Source organism: Gambusia affinis, linkage group LG14, assembly GCF_019740435.1.
Source record: "Gambusia affinis linkage group LG14, SWU_Gaff_1.0, whole genome shotgun sequence".
NCBI classification, from domain to species: Eukaryota; Metazoa; Chordata; class Actinopteri; order Cyprinodontiformes; family Poeciliidae; genus Gambusia; species Gambusia affinis.
In genome coordinates, this window is record NC_057881.1 from 5,238,542 (window position 1) to 5,254,409 (window position 15,868).

The following is a 15,868-nucleotide window of genomic DNA, read 5'->3' on the forward strand; positions in this document are numbered from 1 at the left end:
GAAGATAATTTTGATTCTGACTTCTGTTCAGACTTGTGATGATGCTAATCATCTGTGAAGTTATTTACAGCTGTGGTTGCTCATTATTTCATCTTCTCTCTAGGCTAGACTTTCTCTCTAATAAAGCAGTTGCAGTGGATATTCTTACCAATAATGTTATTTTGTATAGATTTCATTATTGGCTCAGAACGTATCCGCTTAGCTATGTTTCTCTCCTAGATGAAGACACTCTTAACTTTTATTAAGATAGAGGGTGCTTTGAGCCGGGGTCCTGGGTGCTTTGGTGATTGCTCTGTCTTCCAAAACCCCCAGAGGCAGATGGCCTTTCAGACTTAGCCTATGCTCTGCTGGAGGTTTCTTCATGCTCAAGGAAGTTTTCCTTTCCACTTTTACCACTTTTACCACATCAGTATGAGAGATGGCTGCAAAGTTAACAACAACATGCAATCAACTGTCCACTGTCACTATGTATGTACATTTCCTGTTAGACATCACTTGTTTTGATGCCTATGATGCTTGTTATTCTTTGTTGCATCCTCTGTTTAGGTCAAGTGCTGTTATTTTTTTTATTTATGGATTTCAATATCTTGTGTTTAGATTCATAAATTACATAATTTATACTTAAAATTGCATCTTGTTTTAACTGGATGCATTTATATAGTTAGCCTATTATTTCATGTCTTTCTTGTAGCTTCTGTGTCCATTGTGCTCTTAAAACTTCCTTATAATTTAATGGCTTTCTTTGTGATTGGTCATCTTTTACCCACATATCCACAGATAGAAAACCTAAAAATACTTACAGAATGAATTACTTAAATTTTTAAGTACAGGCATAAAGCCATGATTAGAGTTCAGAATCCCATTTTCTCAGCCTCTAATGGTCAGATGTAAAAGGTCTCAGCTTGAGGAAGAGGAAGGCGGACAGAAGGAAGATGTGGAAAAAAAAAGACTGCGACAGACAGAAGGTTCATTTTTCCAGACCAACCGGCAACAGGACCTCTGAACTGCAGTCATATTTCCTGTTATCTTGTGGTGAAGATGCTCAAGTTTATAATTTTCTGTCATGTCTTGTTTCTGGTCCATGATGTGATCGACGGTGTTGAAAACTCCACAGGTACAGACAGATCTCTGTTTTTTTTTACTATTAAATATCATTTATATTGATCATGTAGCTAATAATGTGTGCTTATAATGCATCGCAACATTTGATGATGAACAAATGATATTCAGCTTTATTGTGTTACTTTTTCCATGGTGATTTCAACTGATTAAATTCATAAAATCTTCCATAAAGAATTGCAATTACACATATTTTATAATCTGTAAGAAATTACTAAAGCATATTGAATAACTACCTCATTTGTAATGTCATTAGAATGACAACAGAGTATATGAAACAGTACAGAAAAAAATAGAGTTTTACAAATAATGTACTGTTTTGGGGGGGGGGGGGGTTTTGGGGGGGGGTTGTAAATATTATTAAAAACTGTTTCACATTTATTTTTATTTTTATTTTCTTGAACATCAATATATGTCCCAAAGTTTTGCTACAATTTTCCAGTACAGTTATTTTAGTCTGAGTGGATGACAGTGAACATGTTTCCATGAGATAAAACAGGAAGTGAAGGCAAGACAGGAAACAAGGCTAAAAATTGACCTCCAGTAAGGTGGGACTGTCATAGTTAATATTAGTGTGACCTAGAGAAACAACTAAAATTTCATTATAAATGACATTTGAGCGAGTATCCTAAAAAACATTATTTTCTTGTAATTTGGAGGGAATCTCAAGAGCTTCATTACTCAGTTTGCTTGTCTCAAAATAATGTTCAAATTCAAAAGTAATTAACTAAATGTTTTTTTCATTTAATTTTAATTAAATTTGAAGCAAAACTGAGGTTTGTTTTAATCACTACATACATGTATGAATTTATTGAAAATTCCAAACGCTAAAGAAAAATAAATGATTTTAAAAAGCAATAAGAGCAACAAACATATTTTTAAAATAAAACATAGATTTAATAATGGTTTCCAACTCAGATCTTCAGGCGAAGAGCTTCAGGTTTTTGGCCAGTCTCTCTCCATCAGAAGTGACCCGGTTTTCAGTATTGGAGGGTCATCATGTGTGCTTGCCATGTGGGGGGTTTGCCGGCTCCAATGTGATCTGGACTCATCAGAACCAGAGGGTCCTGGTGACACGGCAGAGCAGCTACCAGACCAACCACTACCGTCAGCATTATGTTCTGTTGGGTGATGGTGGCCTCTGCATCCTGAAGCTCGAGGATACAGACAGCGGAGAGTATGAGTGCAAACAACGGCTGGTGGCTGAGCTGCAGGTGCTCACAGGTATGATGAGAATACAGCAACAGTGTTAAATACCAGCTTGGACATCCTTACTATGGAAAGCTATGCATTCCTGAACTGTACACTACAATCCTTAAAATGGTAAAAACTAAAACTCAGTAATCCTTCTGCTTCTGACCCCCAGGACATGACTTCACTGTATCTAGAGGTAGGACGCTTCTGCTTCCCTGCAGAGGCTCCTCTAAGTCTAAACACAGGTGGTTTAGACAGAGAGAAGGGCAGAAGGAGGAGGTCATCTTCACCCGTTTCAGAAATGGTACAGGGAAAGCAGAAATAGACGGGAATCGGCTGAGCTACATAAATGACGCACTGCAGATCGCAGACCTGCAGCCAGGGGACGCTGGAGAGTATATCTGCAACAGAGTTCTGCAGGCAAAACTCACAATCCTGGAAGGTAGCTCGGTCAAATGTTCAACTGGTTATTTCGTACAAAATTTTGCAGTAAGAACACGGGGGAAAAAACTGAATTACTGATGATGAAAACTGAAATATAGGTTTTATAGTCTTTTTAAGTAACCTCATTCTAACCGTTATTTTCTGTTATGATTCTTTATTTTGTATTTGCAGAGCTATTTATCTGTGCTTTGATTAGCAATTTCTTGTTCTTTTTTTATGTAACTGATTAGAAATATAAATATTCTATATTTTTTAAATACAATGCATTCCATGTAAATTTGTAATTCTTGATGTTGTATCAGCTTTAAATAAGGCAAAAATAAATTGAGGTCTGTGTTTAAACACTGCAACCATCAGAAGGATTTGAACAACAAAGACATAATAAATGTATAAATTAAGATTTTTCAAATTACACTTTTGTTGTCAGTATTGACAACAAAATATATTTAATTGCTTACTCATAATGCTTGTCAACTGGTAGACTCTGAAATTTGAAAACTATATTTCAGAGCATCTTATGCCAGCCAGCATCCCATCATCTACCACAATAAGAACAGTCTCAGCTGTGTCAGGTAGGTCAGCTGTGTCTAGTCTGTTTATTTATTTTTTTTTAAAGACACAAAAGGAATTTTGCAATGCACAGATTTTTACATTTTGTTTTTGTTTTTAGTTGTGTTTGAAACACAGAACCCACCAAAGAAGAGACCAGAGAATGGTCAGCCACACACAATCAAGAGCAATAAGAAATCATCTCAGTATTATTCTGTGGTTTTAATGTTTATTGTTTGTGCTTGGTTTTAGCTCTGCTGCTGGTTGCTGTTATTGGTTTGGGGTTAATGATCGTCCTCATCGCTCTAGTCTGTATTTTCCTCACCAGCATAAAGTGCAGAAAGAGGAGGAGACACAGATATGCAGGTATTTTTTAATGTATTGTTATTTGATTATTTATCTGAATAATCTTCACTTTACTTTAATTCAGTTTTAGCTTTGAGGATGAATAGTAATGTTATAATAAGATAATTGCAAGTAATTATAGCCAGAGTCTTGACAGTAATATGGTCAATAAAGCCACTAATCAGGTATTTAGGAGCTGAGTCACTGGCTCTAGCCTCTATTCAGCTCAATGTTTAATTTAACAGACATCTAGGAATCCAAATCTTGAGCAGAAGCCTTCAGTTTACCCTTTCTTAAAGACACAGAGAGAGACATTAACAGCCGTCTGGATAAAGATTTTAATCAGATGATTTCTAATTCATTATATTAGGAATTCACTATTGATATAGTGCATTGAGTTACTACAGGTGACAAACATTTTATGAGCATTGTGCATTCTTTTTATTATCTTACATATCCTGAATTCAGACATGTTTCTCTGTTGTAGCAAAAAGACGAGAAGAGACAGAGCTGCAGCTGTGGATGACATATAACGCCCAGACTGGTAAATAAATAATTCAGTCATATCTGCTAAAGGGAAGTAATTTTGTCATTTAAATGCATTTAAATTATTCCTTTTATTTGGCTGCAGAGTATGAGGTGTTTAAGCGTCCGTCCCTGCAGGATGATACCATCCACTACGCCTCTCTGGGTCGACAGAGCTGGAGCCAGAGACCCAGCTGGTCTCCACCAGATCAGAGCAGCAGTAATGTTATTTATTCCTCGGTCATCACCAGACCTGCAGCAAAACACACTTTCTCCTGATCCAATTTATTTCTGCCATTCTTTGTCAAACAAGATTGAGAAGAGTTTGACCTTCTGTGTCTCAATTATTTAGAACTTTTAGCCTATGATTAAAGTTGTTACACCAGAAATATTAACAGTTATTTTATTTTTTATCTCCTTGAGACTTTATATAAAAATAACTGAAACTGTTAAGTTAATTATTATGTCAGGTTATGTTTATTTTTTATTTTTTTGCTAACTGTAAAGAAGTTACTGAAAACAATTTTTCAGTTATATTTGTAACAAAGAGGAATGTCAACAAGATGCTGCAAATCACAGAATCAGCTTTTTACTTCTAAAACACTTTATGAAAGTTAGTTTAACATCATAAACATATTTACATTTGAGTTACTGAAAAAAATTACCATACCCATAATTGACAGTGGAATACAAATGTACACTGTAAAAAAATAAAAAATAAAAAAAATAAAAAAGAAGAAGAAGAAAACAAAAGAAAACAAAGAAAATGTTATGCTGATCTGAGCTGGTAACTTTTTCATACAAGAGAATTTCCTCACATCAGGATTCTGTGAGTCCCCTCCATCCTCAGTGTTCAGCTTCTGCCAGCATTATTGCTCATATTTACATTCTTGATGTCAGTAGCTTACTGGTTATATAGACGTAAAGCAGGAAGCAAAAGAACAAAAAACATTTTTATCGCAGTTGCACAAAATTTTAACAGTAAAACAAAGATGAATGATATAGCTTACATTATACCTCATAATCATCTTGAGAATAATGAGATTATGTTATCTGGGTATGTTGGAGATTTGTTGTTTGTTCTTCCACTAGTTCAAAACTCTTAAGATATCCTATGTTTAATTATAGCAATTAATGAAATTTTATATCAGCTATTGAATTTGTTGCTGTACTGTACCTTTATTCTATTAGGAGTCCAGATCAACCTCATATTAACTGACTCAGTTATATTTAATATGTATAGGGCTGTATTCACATAGCAACAACAACAACAAAACAATACCGTACTTTCTTTCTTCATCAGATGTAACAGAGATTCAGATTTTGAATTTCAAATTATGTGATTTAAAAATGTGAACCAAGCGATTTATTGTCAGGATAATCCTAAACTGAAATTCTAAACTAAATTGTAAACATAAAATTTATTTTCAGAATTGCTACTTTTGCTTTGATATTCATTGAAATTTAATTGCACACGAGGCTAAGAGGTGTTTAAAATACATCTCTATATTTTTTATATTGAATTGCATTGTAGTCCCATTTTGTGTCCCGCTTTGTGGGTATGGCAGAAAATTTGAAATATTAATATTTTATTTAGCACTACTGAAGGACTAAAACAGTTATCTAGAAATCTGTGTATGCTCTAGATTTACTGAAAAAAAAAATAGAAAATTATTTTTACTTTTAAACTAGAATAAAGTTTCAACAAATGTCATATCAAGAGTCGCTGAGCAGAAATAAAATTATTTATTTTCTGCTTATTATCCATTTAAGTTTTTGCGAGTGGTCACAGTAGAATATGTGACCAGGTCTTCTGCTAATCTGGGTCTGGACTTGACAGACGGGCGGGACTTATCTGGATGCCTCAGACTGGAGTAATGTAAAGAATCATCCTGCAGAGACAAGAGACAGAAATGTCACATTCCTTGGTACTATGATACAGTAAGCATAAAAAAAACCATGTCTATTTACTTTCTGAAAAATAATAGAGCTGAATTTAGAATGAATGGAGGTTACCTAACAACATTTAGATCAATCAACACATTTTAAGGAAGTCATTCCACTTCTAACACAAAATGTACACAATTAGCTTCTGCTATTTTGTGTTGTAGGTAAATAACTCAACTTTTAGCTGTGTGAGCTCATCATGTGAACTTGGCATACATCTACTGACCTCTGTGATCCTCAAAGAATGCTGTCTCCTTGGATTACAGCAGCAAAGACCCAGTTTACCTGAAGATAAAGCAGAATAGAAGTGAGGTCTAGAATGTAAAGAGATTGATCTGAAGCTCCGATTTATTTTTAATCAGTGGTCCCCAACCACCAATTGGTACCGGGCCGCGCAAGGTCCGAGATGTAGTATTCAAACATGCATATTTTAAAAGGTTTTAAAAGATGTCAGTATTTACAGGTTACATGTATTTCAATTTGCAGAGTCAGAAGTGAAAAGGAACGAAAGTAACTTCACATAAAAGTGAAGAAACTTAAAGTCACCAAACAGTAAATGCAGAACACTGGATGTTAACTGGCTGAAATGTAACCTGACACCAGATAGACCAGGGGTCTCAAGAGTCCTTGAGAGCCGCTGTCCTGCAGTCTTCAGATATATCTCAAGTACAAAACACTGGAATGAAATTGCTTAATCACCTCCTCCTTGTGTAGATCAGTTCTCCAGAACCTTGCTAATGACCTAATTATTCTATTCAGGTGTGGTGCAGCAGAGGCACACTGGAGTTTGACACCTGTGAGATAGGCAGTGCACCAGATAATCACAAACATCATCATAAAGCAGATTGCAACAAGCTTATAGTGTTAGACTGAGGTAAACAGTGTAATCCCATGTTATTCCAAATCCTCAAAACACTCTGCATTTATTCCTGCGCATGCTCTGGTTTACAGGAAATTATCTAAGTGAAAGTGAAAGAGCAACTGTTAAAGGCCTTCAAGTGAAACTAAGGATCAGTGTTGAGCTGCGGCAGCCGAGAGAAAAGCTAGACTTGATTTCTTATGTCTTCTTGATCAAGGAGTAACTCTATTTAAAGTAGAAAGAAAAGGCAATTGTTCCACCTAACTCTGAAGGACAAGGAGACTGTCTTCCTTCCTGAAATCTTTTGCAACATCGAAGCAAAATGCCAGACACAAAGCTTTGCCTGGAGGCCCTGTCAGCTCTCTCTGGCTGTAACGTCGAGGCAACAACTGGATCCTCGCAGATCACATCGCAGGATTTTGTCAACATTGTAGCCCTTAGAGAGTTTTACAAGCAGGAGGGATTTAAAGAACTGGAGTACCCGAGCTTGGGAACTTTATCCTTGCAGGACTTGGAAAATCAGGACATGTACAGCGCCCCACCAGCATTGACCCATGAACCTGTGGAAAGCCTTAAAACAACCGTTAAAATCAATACCCAAGACTTCTTCCATCCGCAGTATGACTACGATTTCACCGGCATAAAGGTAAGGAGAAACCATAAACCTGTTTTTTTTTTTTTTGCTTTGTAAACGCGTCATATGACGTCAAAGGCCTTAGGCAATAGAGCAGGTCTAAAAACATGTTTGTGTTGACCTGAAACTGGAGCATAACAGCGTCATTAAAACTGGAAGAACAAATACTTACAGTTACATTTTATAAAACTACTGGGCTCACTCTGTTTCTGGAGTAGACTGGCTATTAACTAAGGGAGGAAATGAGGAAGTGTGTACAGATAAAATGTGATTGAGTAATGTTGTTTGCACATATGCCCTGGAATAAACAAAGGTTGCAGTGAATGTGTCTAGAATAAATAACCCTACCATATAAATCCTTTATTCAATGACTTTCAGTTTCTCTAGGACATAAATGTGTTGTAAAGTAGCCCACCTCTCTTAAGGACTCTTCAAAGTAGGAACAATTTGACAGCATGCCAATCTAATGCTGCAGAGATGTATTGAAGTCACAAAATGTTAAAGTTAGCTAGCTACTTCTGCATCTCTGTTCAGTTGTTTGCAAATGTATCAACACTTTTACTATGTTAAAACCGCTAACATCTGTGCATATTGATTGGATTTCATGTGAGAGATCAACACAAAATTGTATGAAATGCAAAGAGGGATATTTTAGGATATTTTCTCATCTTTACTAAGGGTGGCAATAAGCATAGAGACAGCTCTAGAAAAATTACAACAGATTTTTTTCAAAATCAGAAAGTACTTTCCTGAGCATTCCCACCTATTCTTTAAACAAAATTAAAGAAGACACATTTTGAACTGATAAATGTATCTTGATCTACAGGATGGTGATAAGGTATTTATGCGTGGAAATGAGAAGTACATTCGCCCCTGTGGATGGAAACGGACCGCTCTGCGCGTCCTACAGAAGTATGAAGATGGGGACAGTTGGCTGGGGACAGGGAAGGACGCCTGGCCAGTCTCCTACCACGGCCACAACATGGACGGCTCCCTTGGCATCATCATCACCCATGATGGCCCACCAGACAACGAGCCAAACTTTCTGGATGCCGGAGCTGCTGCTTTGCGAAACCCCGACACCAGAGGCAGGGGCGTGTACTCAACCCCAGACATCAAGATGGCAGAGAAGCACTGCAAGACATTCAAGTATAGTGTGGATGGGATGAGGTACAAAGTTGTTCTTCAGAACCGTATCAACCCTCAAAAAAGGAAGAGCTGCCAGAGAGAGGGCATCTGGTTGGTGTACATCCCGGAAGGCAGCACCAACGTGCAGGAGAAAGTCATTATTGAGGAGTCCCTTCGTCCATATGGACTCCTGATAAAGCAGGTGTGACTTTTTGGATGCTTGGAAGATTCAGGGATATCATAAACAGCAAAAGTTGTGCAAACCTCTTTCACCTAGGGGAAATAGAAATGTTTTGCAAAAAGTATGGAATCTGTTTCAATCAGGGGCATGTGGAAATGATTATGATAGTTTCTTCAGTTACTGTTTCTATAGTCGCTTTAGCTAAGTGTTCATGCAAATTTCCATTTGCCGACCAGGAATACCAGGCTCTGCATTATGGACACTTCCTCCCAGCCTGCATTATGTTCACTACCCTTTTCTCAAATTTGCTTGTTTCATATTTTTATCATTCAGAAATTCATAAACAGATCTACTAAAAATACAAATTTGACAAAATGATGAAAAGAAAAGCAAACAACATGTAGAAAAGTGTGTAGTTCTCTAAGATGATTTACACTGGCACATAAAGACTTTTAGTTATTTTTTTCTATTTTGATTGTAGCCTAGTTTTATTTTTATTAATTATTCCACATAATTGAACTGACTTGATAAAAAATAAATGAATGCTCTATAATGACTAATTAAATTTGCAATAAACCTGTCAATTTGCAAATATTGTTTCATTAATTTTTCATACCTGTAAACTTCATAATGGGGTGTGGGTTTTTTTATGTTTACTCCCTAATCTAATTGGAAATCCTTTTGTCTGAACTGATATTTTACTGTAATCATCTGTCTGTCTCCTGTGAACTAAAAGTATGTAACAAATATGTCATAAATATTAAAATGGAAAGCACAAATCATATTTCACTGCATTATTTTTGGCACTAACATCAAGTTTGACATTAAAGAACTGCTCCTCATTTTCACAAAGCAAAGACCTGTTTGCAGAACAGTATTTACCTCTCAACGATTTATTTTTTTATCTTTACACTTGCGTCATTTAAAGCCAGTGGAACCGGCTCTAAAACAAAGTGTATCTCGAAGCTCAGCTTAAGCACTATGACATGTGCATTACACAGAGTGTTGAATAAATGTTTCTGTTAATACCAATAATGTCCATATATTTATTAAAATTTTTATGTCAGTTCCTATATGTATATATTTATTGTGTTTCAGGAAAGTGCAGGAACTTGGAGCTTTTGCTTAAAAATACTCTCTAGTGGCGTATTTTTCTTTAGCAAATCTACAGGACTTCATTATGACAGAGCTGGGTGATGAAGCGTATGTTTCCACTGTTGTATCTCACAAAATGCAGAGTTTTAAAACCACACAGGCAAAAAGATGCTCATATATCTGTTTATGTTAAGGTCAGTAAAGTCACCAAAAGTACACAATCAGATTCCATTAGCAAACCCAATGCAAGACCACCAGCCAATCGAAACAGATTTTTTTCTTTAAGCATTAGTTTTGTTTAAATCAGTCAAAATTACTCTACATATCGGACATCTGCAGTTCCAATATGTGAGCAGCAGAGGGCAGTCAGAGCATACAGTATGCTTGCTTACTTGCAAGATGAATGAAGTATGTAGGTACAAACCAATATATTAAACAGTTTAAAACTTTAATCTGAGCTAAAAATATATATATATTTGAAAATCTATTTGAATAATAAACTCAAAAATGCCCATAAATTTGATAATCATCATGTATTATTCTGATGATGCTGAGCAGCAGTTTTAAAATAAAAGCAGTGCTACAGAAGTAGAGGAAGTGTCGACAGGTAGAGGATGTAAATGGATACACACCTGAGCACAGGTAGAGTCCAATCATCAGAAAGGAACAGAGGCCGAGTAAACCCGGAAGGACACAGATCCCCAGACTCCAACAAGGTTGGCGAGTTTTTCTTCCAGCGGCGTCCCCATCAACTCCTGGACATAATAACAAGAAAAACCCACAAAGATGACAACAACATTATTTTAATGTTAAACTGTTCTGTGGAAGTATTCACAGCTGTAAAGCAAAGCTATGAAACTCATATTCCTTTGAGGGTGGTGTTTCTACTTGTTTCACTCTTCATTTTCATTTTCTAGTAAACCTGTTCTGAGATAATCCTCTGAGAACCAATGCTAATTTGCACAAAACTGTGGACTGTTGCAATGCACCTGGATACAATTTGCAGCATTTGAGACTAAATTCCATACTGATGTTGTGAGTGGTGACTGGTTTTACATGTTGAATGGTGTATCTCATTCTCAGATATATTTCACAGGTAAAACATTTAAGAATCCCCTCTTCTGTTAGTTTTTTCCTTGATACTATCACTTTTCAATACATTTTCTGGGTTAAATGTCTTTTCTTCTGAGCAATATCAGTTATATAAAATACTATTATGTAAACAAAGCCGAAAGACCCTTACAGACTGAAAACAAGTATTTTATGTTCTTATTTAGAATTACCATCTGTGTTTACTGATATTTCTTTTTTTAATAATAACACAAAACAAAACACTCTGAAGATAGTGGAAGTGTTTCTGATATGGGCAATGTGAATTTCTGCCCAGGGTGCCACAACCTAGAGGGGCACACTGATTCTGTCAGTAAACATACACTGTACGAAAATACTCCTATAGCTGAATTAAAGGTAGAATATTTAAAGCTGCACAGTGGAGCAGTTGTTTTGCACCAAGAAGGTCCTGGGGTCGATTCCCGGCCCGGGGTCTTTCTGCACGGAGTTTGCATGTTCTCCCTGTGCATGGTGGGTTCTCTCCGGGTTCTCTGGCTTCCTCCCACAGTCCAAAAACATGACTGTCAGGTTAATTGGTCTTTTTAACTTTTCCCTAGGTGTGAGTGGAGTGTGTGTGTGCATGGTTGTGTGTCCTGTCTGTCTATGTGTTGCCCTGCGACAGACTGGTGACCTGTCCAGGGTGAACCTGCCTCTCGCCCGGAACATTAGCTGGAGATAGGAACCAGCACCTCCAGAACCCCACTAAGGACAAGGGTGTAAGAAAATGGAATGATGATTATTTAATGACTTGAACTATTTTGTGATTTATGTTCTATTTGGAATATAACAAAATCAAACAATTTTGTTTTTTTGCCGTAAACTGAGACAAACAATAATAAATGAATTGCTGTTACTGTTATGTCTGTTATGATGTTTTTGACCACAGGAAACATTTGAACTGAAATGATCAAAGGGCTTGTTGTGATTAAGTAAGTTTGATCAAAAAATTTGGTTGATACTCTTCAGCTGACAATCTGTGTCAACTGACTGTCCTCTGGTTTAGTGGCATGACCTCTCTGTCATTCATTGATGAGTCAACTTACTACCTAACCCACAGCTGCACTCCAGCAGAGTTATTATTGGTAGATATTTTCTAAATTTATACAAACTTTTCTTTGCATTATTTGAGGTCTAAAAGCACTGCATCTTTTTTGTTATTTTGACCATTTCACATTTTCTGCAAATAAATGCTAATATTTATTTCAGACATGTTGTTAGTAGTTCATAGAATAAAAGAACAATGTTAATTTTACTCAAACATATACCTATTAAAAGTAAAATCAGAGGAACTGATCATTTTAAGTGGTCTCTTAATTTTTTCTAGAGCTGTATATATATATATATATATATATATATATATATATATATATATAAAGCATATTATATATGATATGATTTTTATATAATATATAATAATAATATTATTGCTTCTATAATTTAAAATGCAAATAGAAAAGTTCAGTTCTTACCATTAAGTTTCAGGGGAATTCCTCTGCTTACACACACCTTAGCTTCACAAAGCCCAGAACAAAAGTACAGTCCAGCATCTTGCTCCTCCACAGCCTGAATCTCCAGTCGGATCAGCCCACTACTCAGGTCTCCTGTCCATGCAATGCGACTGGAGTAAGGATTAATGATGTCTTTTTTGTTTTTGAGTTTACTCTCTGAGACACTAAGCAGAGGCAACAGCCGGTCTGAACTCAGCAGGTACCAGGTGATATCAGAGCTGGACGTAATGTTGCAGGTCAGAGAGACATTCTGTCCCCTGACGACCACCAGTGGGTCGTGGGGAACATGGGAGGGAGATGACTGGTGACATCCTGCAACAGCTGAGAAGAACAGAAAAGTCAGAATCATGCTGACCAAAAATGTTATCATTTGTCATGTTTGTTCAGCACATCAACCCTGATTGAAACATTGTCTTTGAATGAGCAAAGTGGTGTCAAGTGCTGGCTGTGATAATAAAAGTTAAGATGTGCCTCGTCAGTTTTCTGATGGTTAGTTTTAATAGACATCTCACCATACACTACCAGTGGTTAAAAAGAGTTGCTTATGATCAAATTTGATGGTAAACTAAATGGCTTTTTCATGCGATGAAGAAATTTAGGAGTGTTTGGCCATCCTTAGTTTATACTCTAAAGCAGCGGTTCCCAATTACAGTCCTCAGGGCCCCCCTGACTGCATGTTTTAGGTGTTTCCCTTCTGCCACACACCTGGATTGAATCTTTGGGTGATTAACAGGCTTCTGCAGTATTTGGTGGCTGCAGAAGATGTCATGCAATCATTTGAATCAGCTGTTCTGGTATAGAGACACATCTAAAACATGCAGGCAGGGGGGCCCTGAGGACCGGAATTGGGAACCACTGCTCTAAAGCAAACTGTTTTAGTTTTGTAAAGCTATTCTGAAAAGAGATTCAACAAAAGTTTATAAGATTTAATCAAAATTTAGAATAGAATAGAAATAAAAAAGATTTTTTATAAGCTGCCCAAAAAAACAACCCATTCCGTTTTGATTCCCCTTTTGAGATTACAACAAATCAGATTAAGCTCATGATTTATACTTCGATGCATAAAGTGGAAATTTTCCTTTATTTTTTGCAGGATTCAAAACTTTCACTTTTATCATTGAAACTGAAGCATATTCTTTGTCTTTTATTGCATGCAATAAAAAAAATTGGGAAAGGGTTAAAATCAAAAGGCATTGGTCAGAAAAAATCAGATCTTTGCATCTTTATTAAAAATTGTATTTTAAATGAATTAAAATACATTTATCAGAGTCTGCATTGCATGGCTGATGCAAAAAACTTCACATGGTAGCATTTGATCTCTTCTCTCTAAACCGTTGACTCCTACAGTCCGAAACTACAAATGCCCTGTTTTAAAATCTATTGAAAATTTGAATAAAGCTTGTGGAAGGAAAATTTCATATTGAGAAGTTTTATAATAACTGAGTTTTGGATTGATAAAATTACTGTATTGAGTTGAAAGAAGCTCAAATGAGACGTTTGGTGAAATAAATTTAACTTCAGTTTTCAGTTCTACATTTCAGGTTCAAAGGGCTTGTTTTGTGCAATTCTTCAGGTAAAACCCACCATTACCACAAAATCTCCTGGTTTTTGTTTGGTTGAAACAAAGGAAAAAAGGACAGAAAAGGAGCACAACCTATATAAAAATTATGTGCCTTTAGAGATTTGCACAGAAAGCCACAAGACCAATAAAACCTCATTAGAAAACCTCATTAGACTTTAGAAAACCAACATTCTGAGTAAATTCCGTCTGCATTTAAATCAAGAAAATAATTAAAATTAATAACTTACAAAGAAACATGAAAATCCAAAAGAGACCTGCCATTATCCTGAAGGAGACAAATACTCTCAGAACAAACTGGTTACAGGGTGCTGACTGAACTGAGCTCAGTTTGGTTGCAGTTTTTTATTTCTGTGGGAGGAAGTAAGCGGGGACTTTGGCTACAGAATTCACAGTGAGACCACTAACATGTTTCTGTTGCTGCAGAAAACGGAAGACTGACTGTTTTTCCATGTGAATACTTAAAGCAGATACTCTCCTGGTAAACACAACTGTGATATCACAGTTAACTTTCATTTCTCTTGAGACCATAAGTTGCTTGGCTTGCGTCAAGTGATATTTCAAAATAAAAGCCTTTCAGAAACACTCTCCTCTCTCTTTCTCTCTCTCTCTCTCTCTCTCTCTCTCTCTCTCTCTCTCTCTCTCGCTTATTTTTTATACATGCAAGTTTTTATAGACTGGTTCATTTATATGTTTCATTGCTTTTTCATGAGTAGAAATCTGGTTCAGTCAAAAATCTAACTCTGTTTAGATGTTTAGGACTTTTCACTAAAAACGTAATTGACAGTAAACTAACATTAATTAAATAAAAACAAAAATGATAGCTGAGACACAAAGTTCTTTATGGAACATTAATATTTTTGAAGTTTTTACAATGTGCATTATTTTTAAAATATCTACTATAACTGTGCATAAGACAAGTTTTACTTAAAGAAAACCCGTCAAAGAGCGACTCAAAATTGTACTATACAAAGTAATAATAATAATAATAATAATTATTATTATTATTATAATAATTATAATAATAATAATAATTTAAGCGAGTTGGTACGGAGCCTACTGAGCCCTCTGGGGGACATAGAGGATTTTTGGTATTGCGTTCCCTTGCAAAGCTTTTGAGTTTCCTCGCTTTTGCGTTCTCTCGCAATAATGTACTAATCAGTTCATGCGGCATAATTGAATGCTGTAAGCCTTTCCTACGGTGGCCATCGGACTTTCTGCTATAATATAAGGTTTTCGTAACATTTTTCTATGTATGTTAATATCTCGTTGTGAAATCTCTGAAGTTTTATCTTTTTTCAGTGAAATGTCCCATTTCCAAATAAGGTATGAGAGTGACACTGGTCCGTCCCCGCCCCTTTCTGTTTGCTGAAGCGAGTTGTACTTATTCTGGTGACCAGTAAATCGAAACTTAGGCAGGTCAGTACTATGGCAAGCCATTTAAACATAAATTCTGTTTGTGAAATACACATTTCAGATATCTACAATTAAATTACTATTCATAAAGTAAATTCAAGATATCGCGATTTTAGTTTTAACTAGTCATAATTCTAATTAGAGATATCTTAAATGACAATATTATTCAAGATATCTTAAATTTATTTTTGGATAGGAGATACGTAGTTTTGACAAGTGAAAACTAAATTAAAGA

At 35.9% G+C, this 15,868-nt stretch overlaps 3 protein-coding genes across 5 annotated transcripts; 2 read left to right on the forward strand and 1 right to left on the reverse strand.

Moving 5' to 3' along the window:
* The first annotated feature begins 982 nt into the window (after positions 1-982).
* LOC122844147 lies at positions 983-4,988 on the forward strand. Its single transcript, XM_044139358.1, has 8 exons — positions 983-1,114; positions 2,038-2,343; positions 2,486-2,755; positions 3,267-3,329; positions 3,428-3,472; positions 3,559-3,672; positions 4,139-4,195; positions 4,283-4,988. The coding sequence occupies exons 1-8, from the start codon at positions 1,039-1,041 to the stop codon at positions 4,453-4,455; spliced, it is 1,104 nt and encodes a 367-aa protein (XP_043995293.1). The 5' UTR covers positions 983-1,038; the 3' UTR covers positions 4,456-4,988.
* LOC122844150 lies at positions 4,752-14,552 on the reverse strand. Of its 3 annotated transcripts, none has more exons than XR_006372819.1 (5): positions 13,151-13,290; positions 12,600-12,959; positions 10,653-10,775; positions 6,350-6,408; positions 5,907-6,068 (listed from the first exon to the last, which is right to left on the reverse strand). XR_006372819.1 is itself a non-coding variant. In XM_044139363.1 (5 exons), exons 1-5 carry the CDS (start codon positions 14,479-14,481, stop codon positions 5,937-5,939), a joined length of 708 nt encoding a protein of 235 aa, XP_043995298.1. In that variant the 5' UTR covers positions 14,482-14,552; the 3' UTR covers positions 5,907-5,936. The 3 variants fall into 3 exon arrangements, 2 of the variants coding, with proteins under 2 accessions (XP_043995297.1, XP_043995298.1); XM_044139363.1 differs by lacking the exon at positions 13,151-13,290 and adding an exon at positions 14,448-14,552; XM_044139362.1 differs by having other exon boundaries at positions 4,752-6,068; positions 12,600-13,290.
* LOC122844148 lies at positions 6,891-9,707 on the forward strand. The gene is made up of 2 exons (XM_044139359.1): positions 6,891-7,628; positions 8,443-9,707. The coding sequence occupies exons 1-2, from the start codon at positions 7,305-7,307 to the stop codon at positions 8,950-8,952; spliced, it is 834 nt and encodes a 277-aa protein (XP_043995294.1). The 5' UTR covers positions 6,891-7,304; the 3' UTR covers positions 8,953-9,707.
* Positions 14,553-15,868: the final 1,316 nt, after the last annotated feature.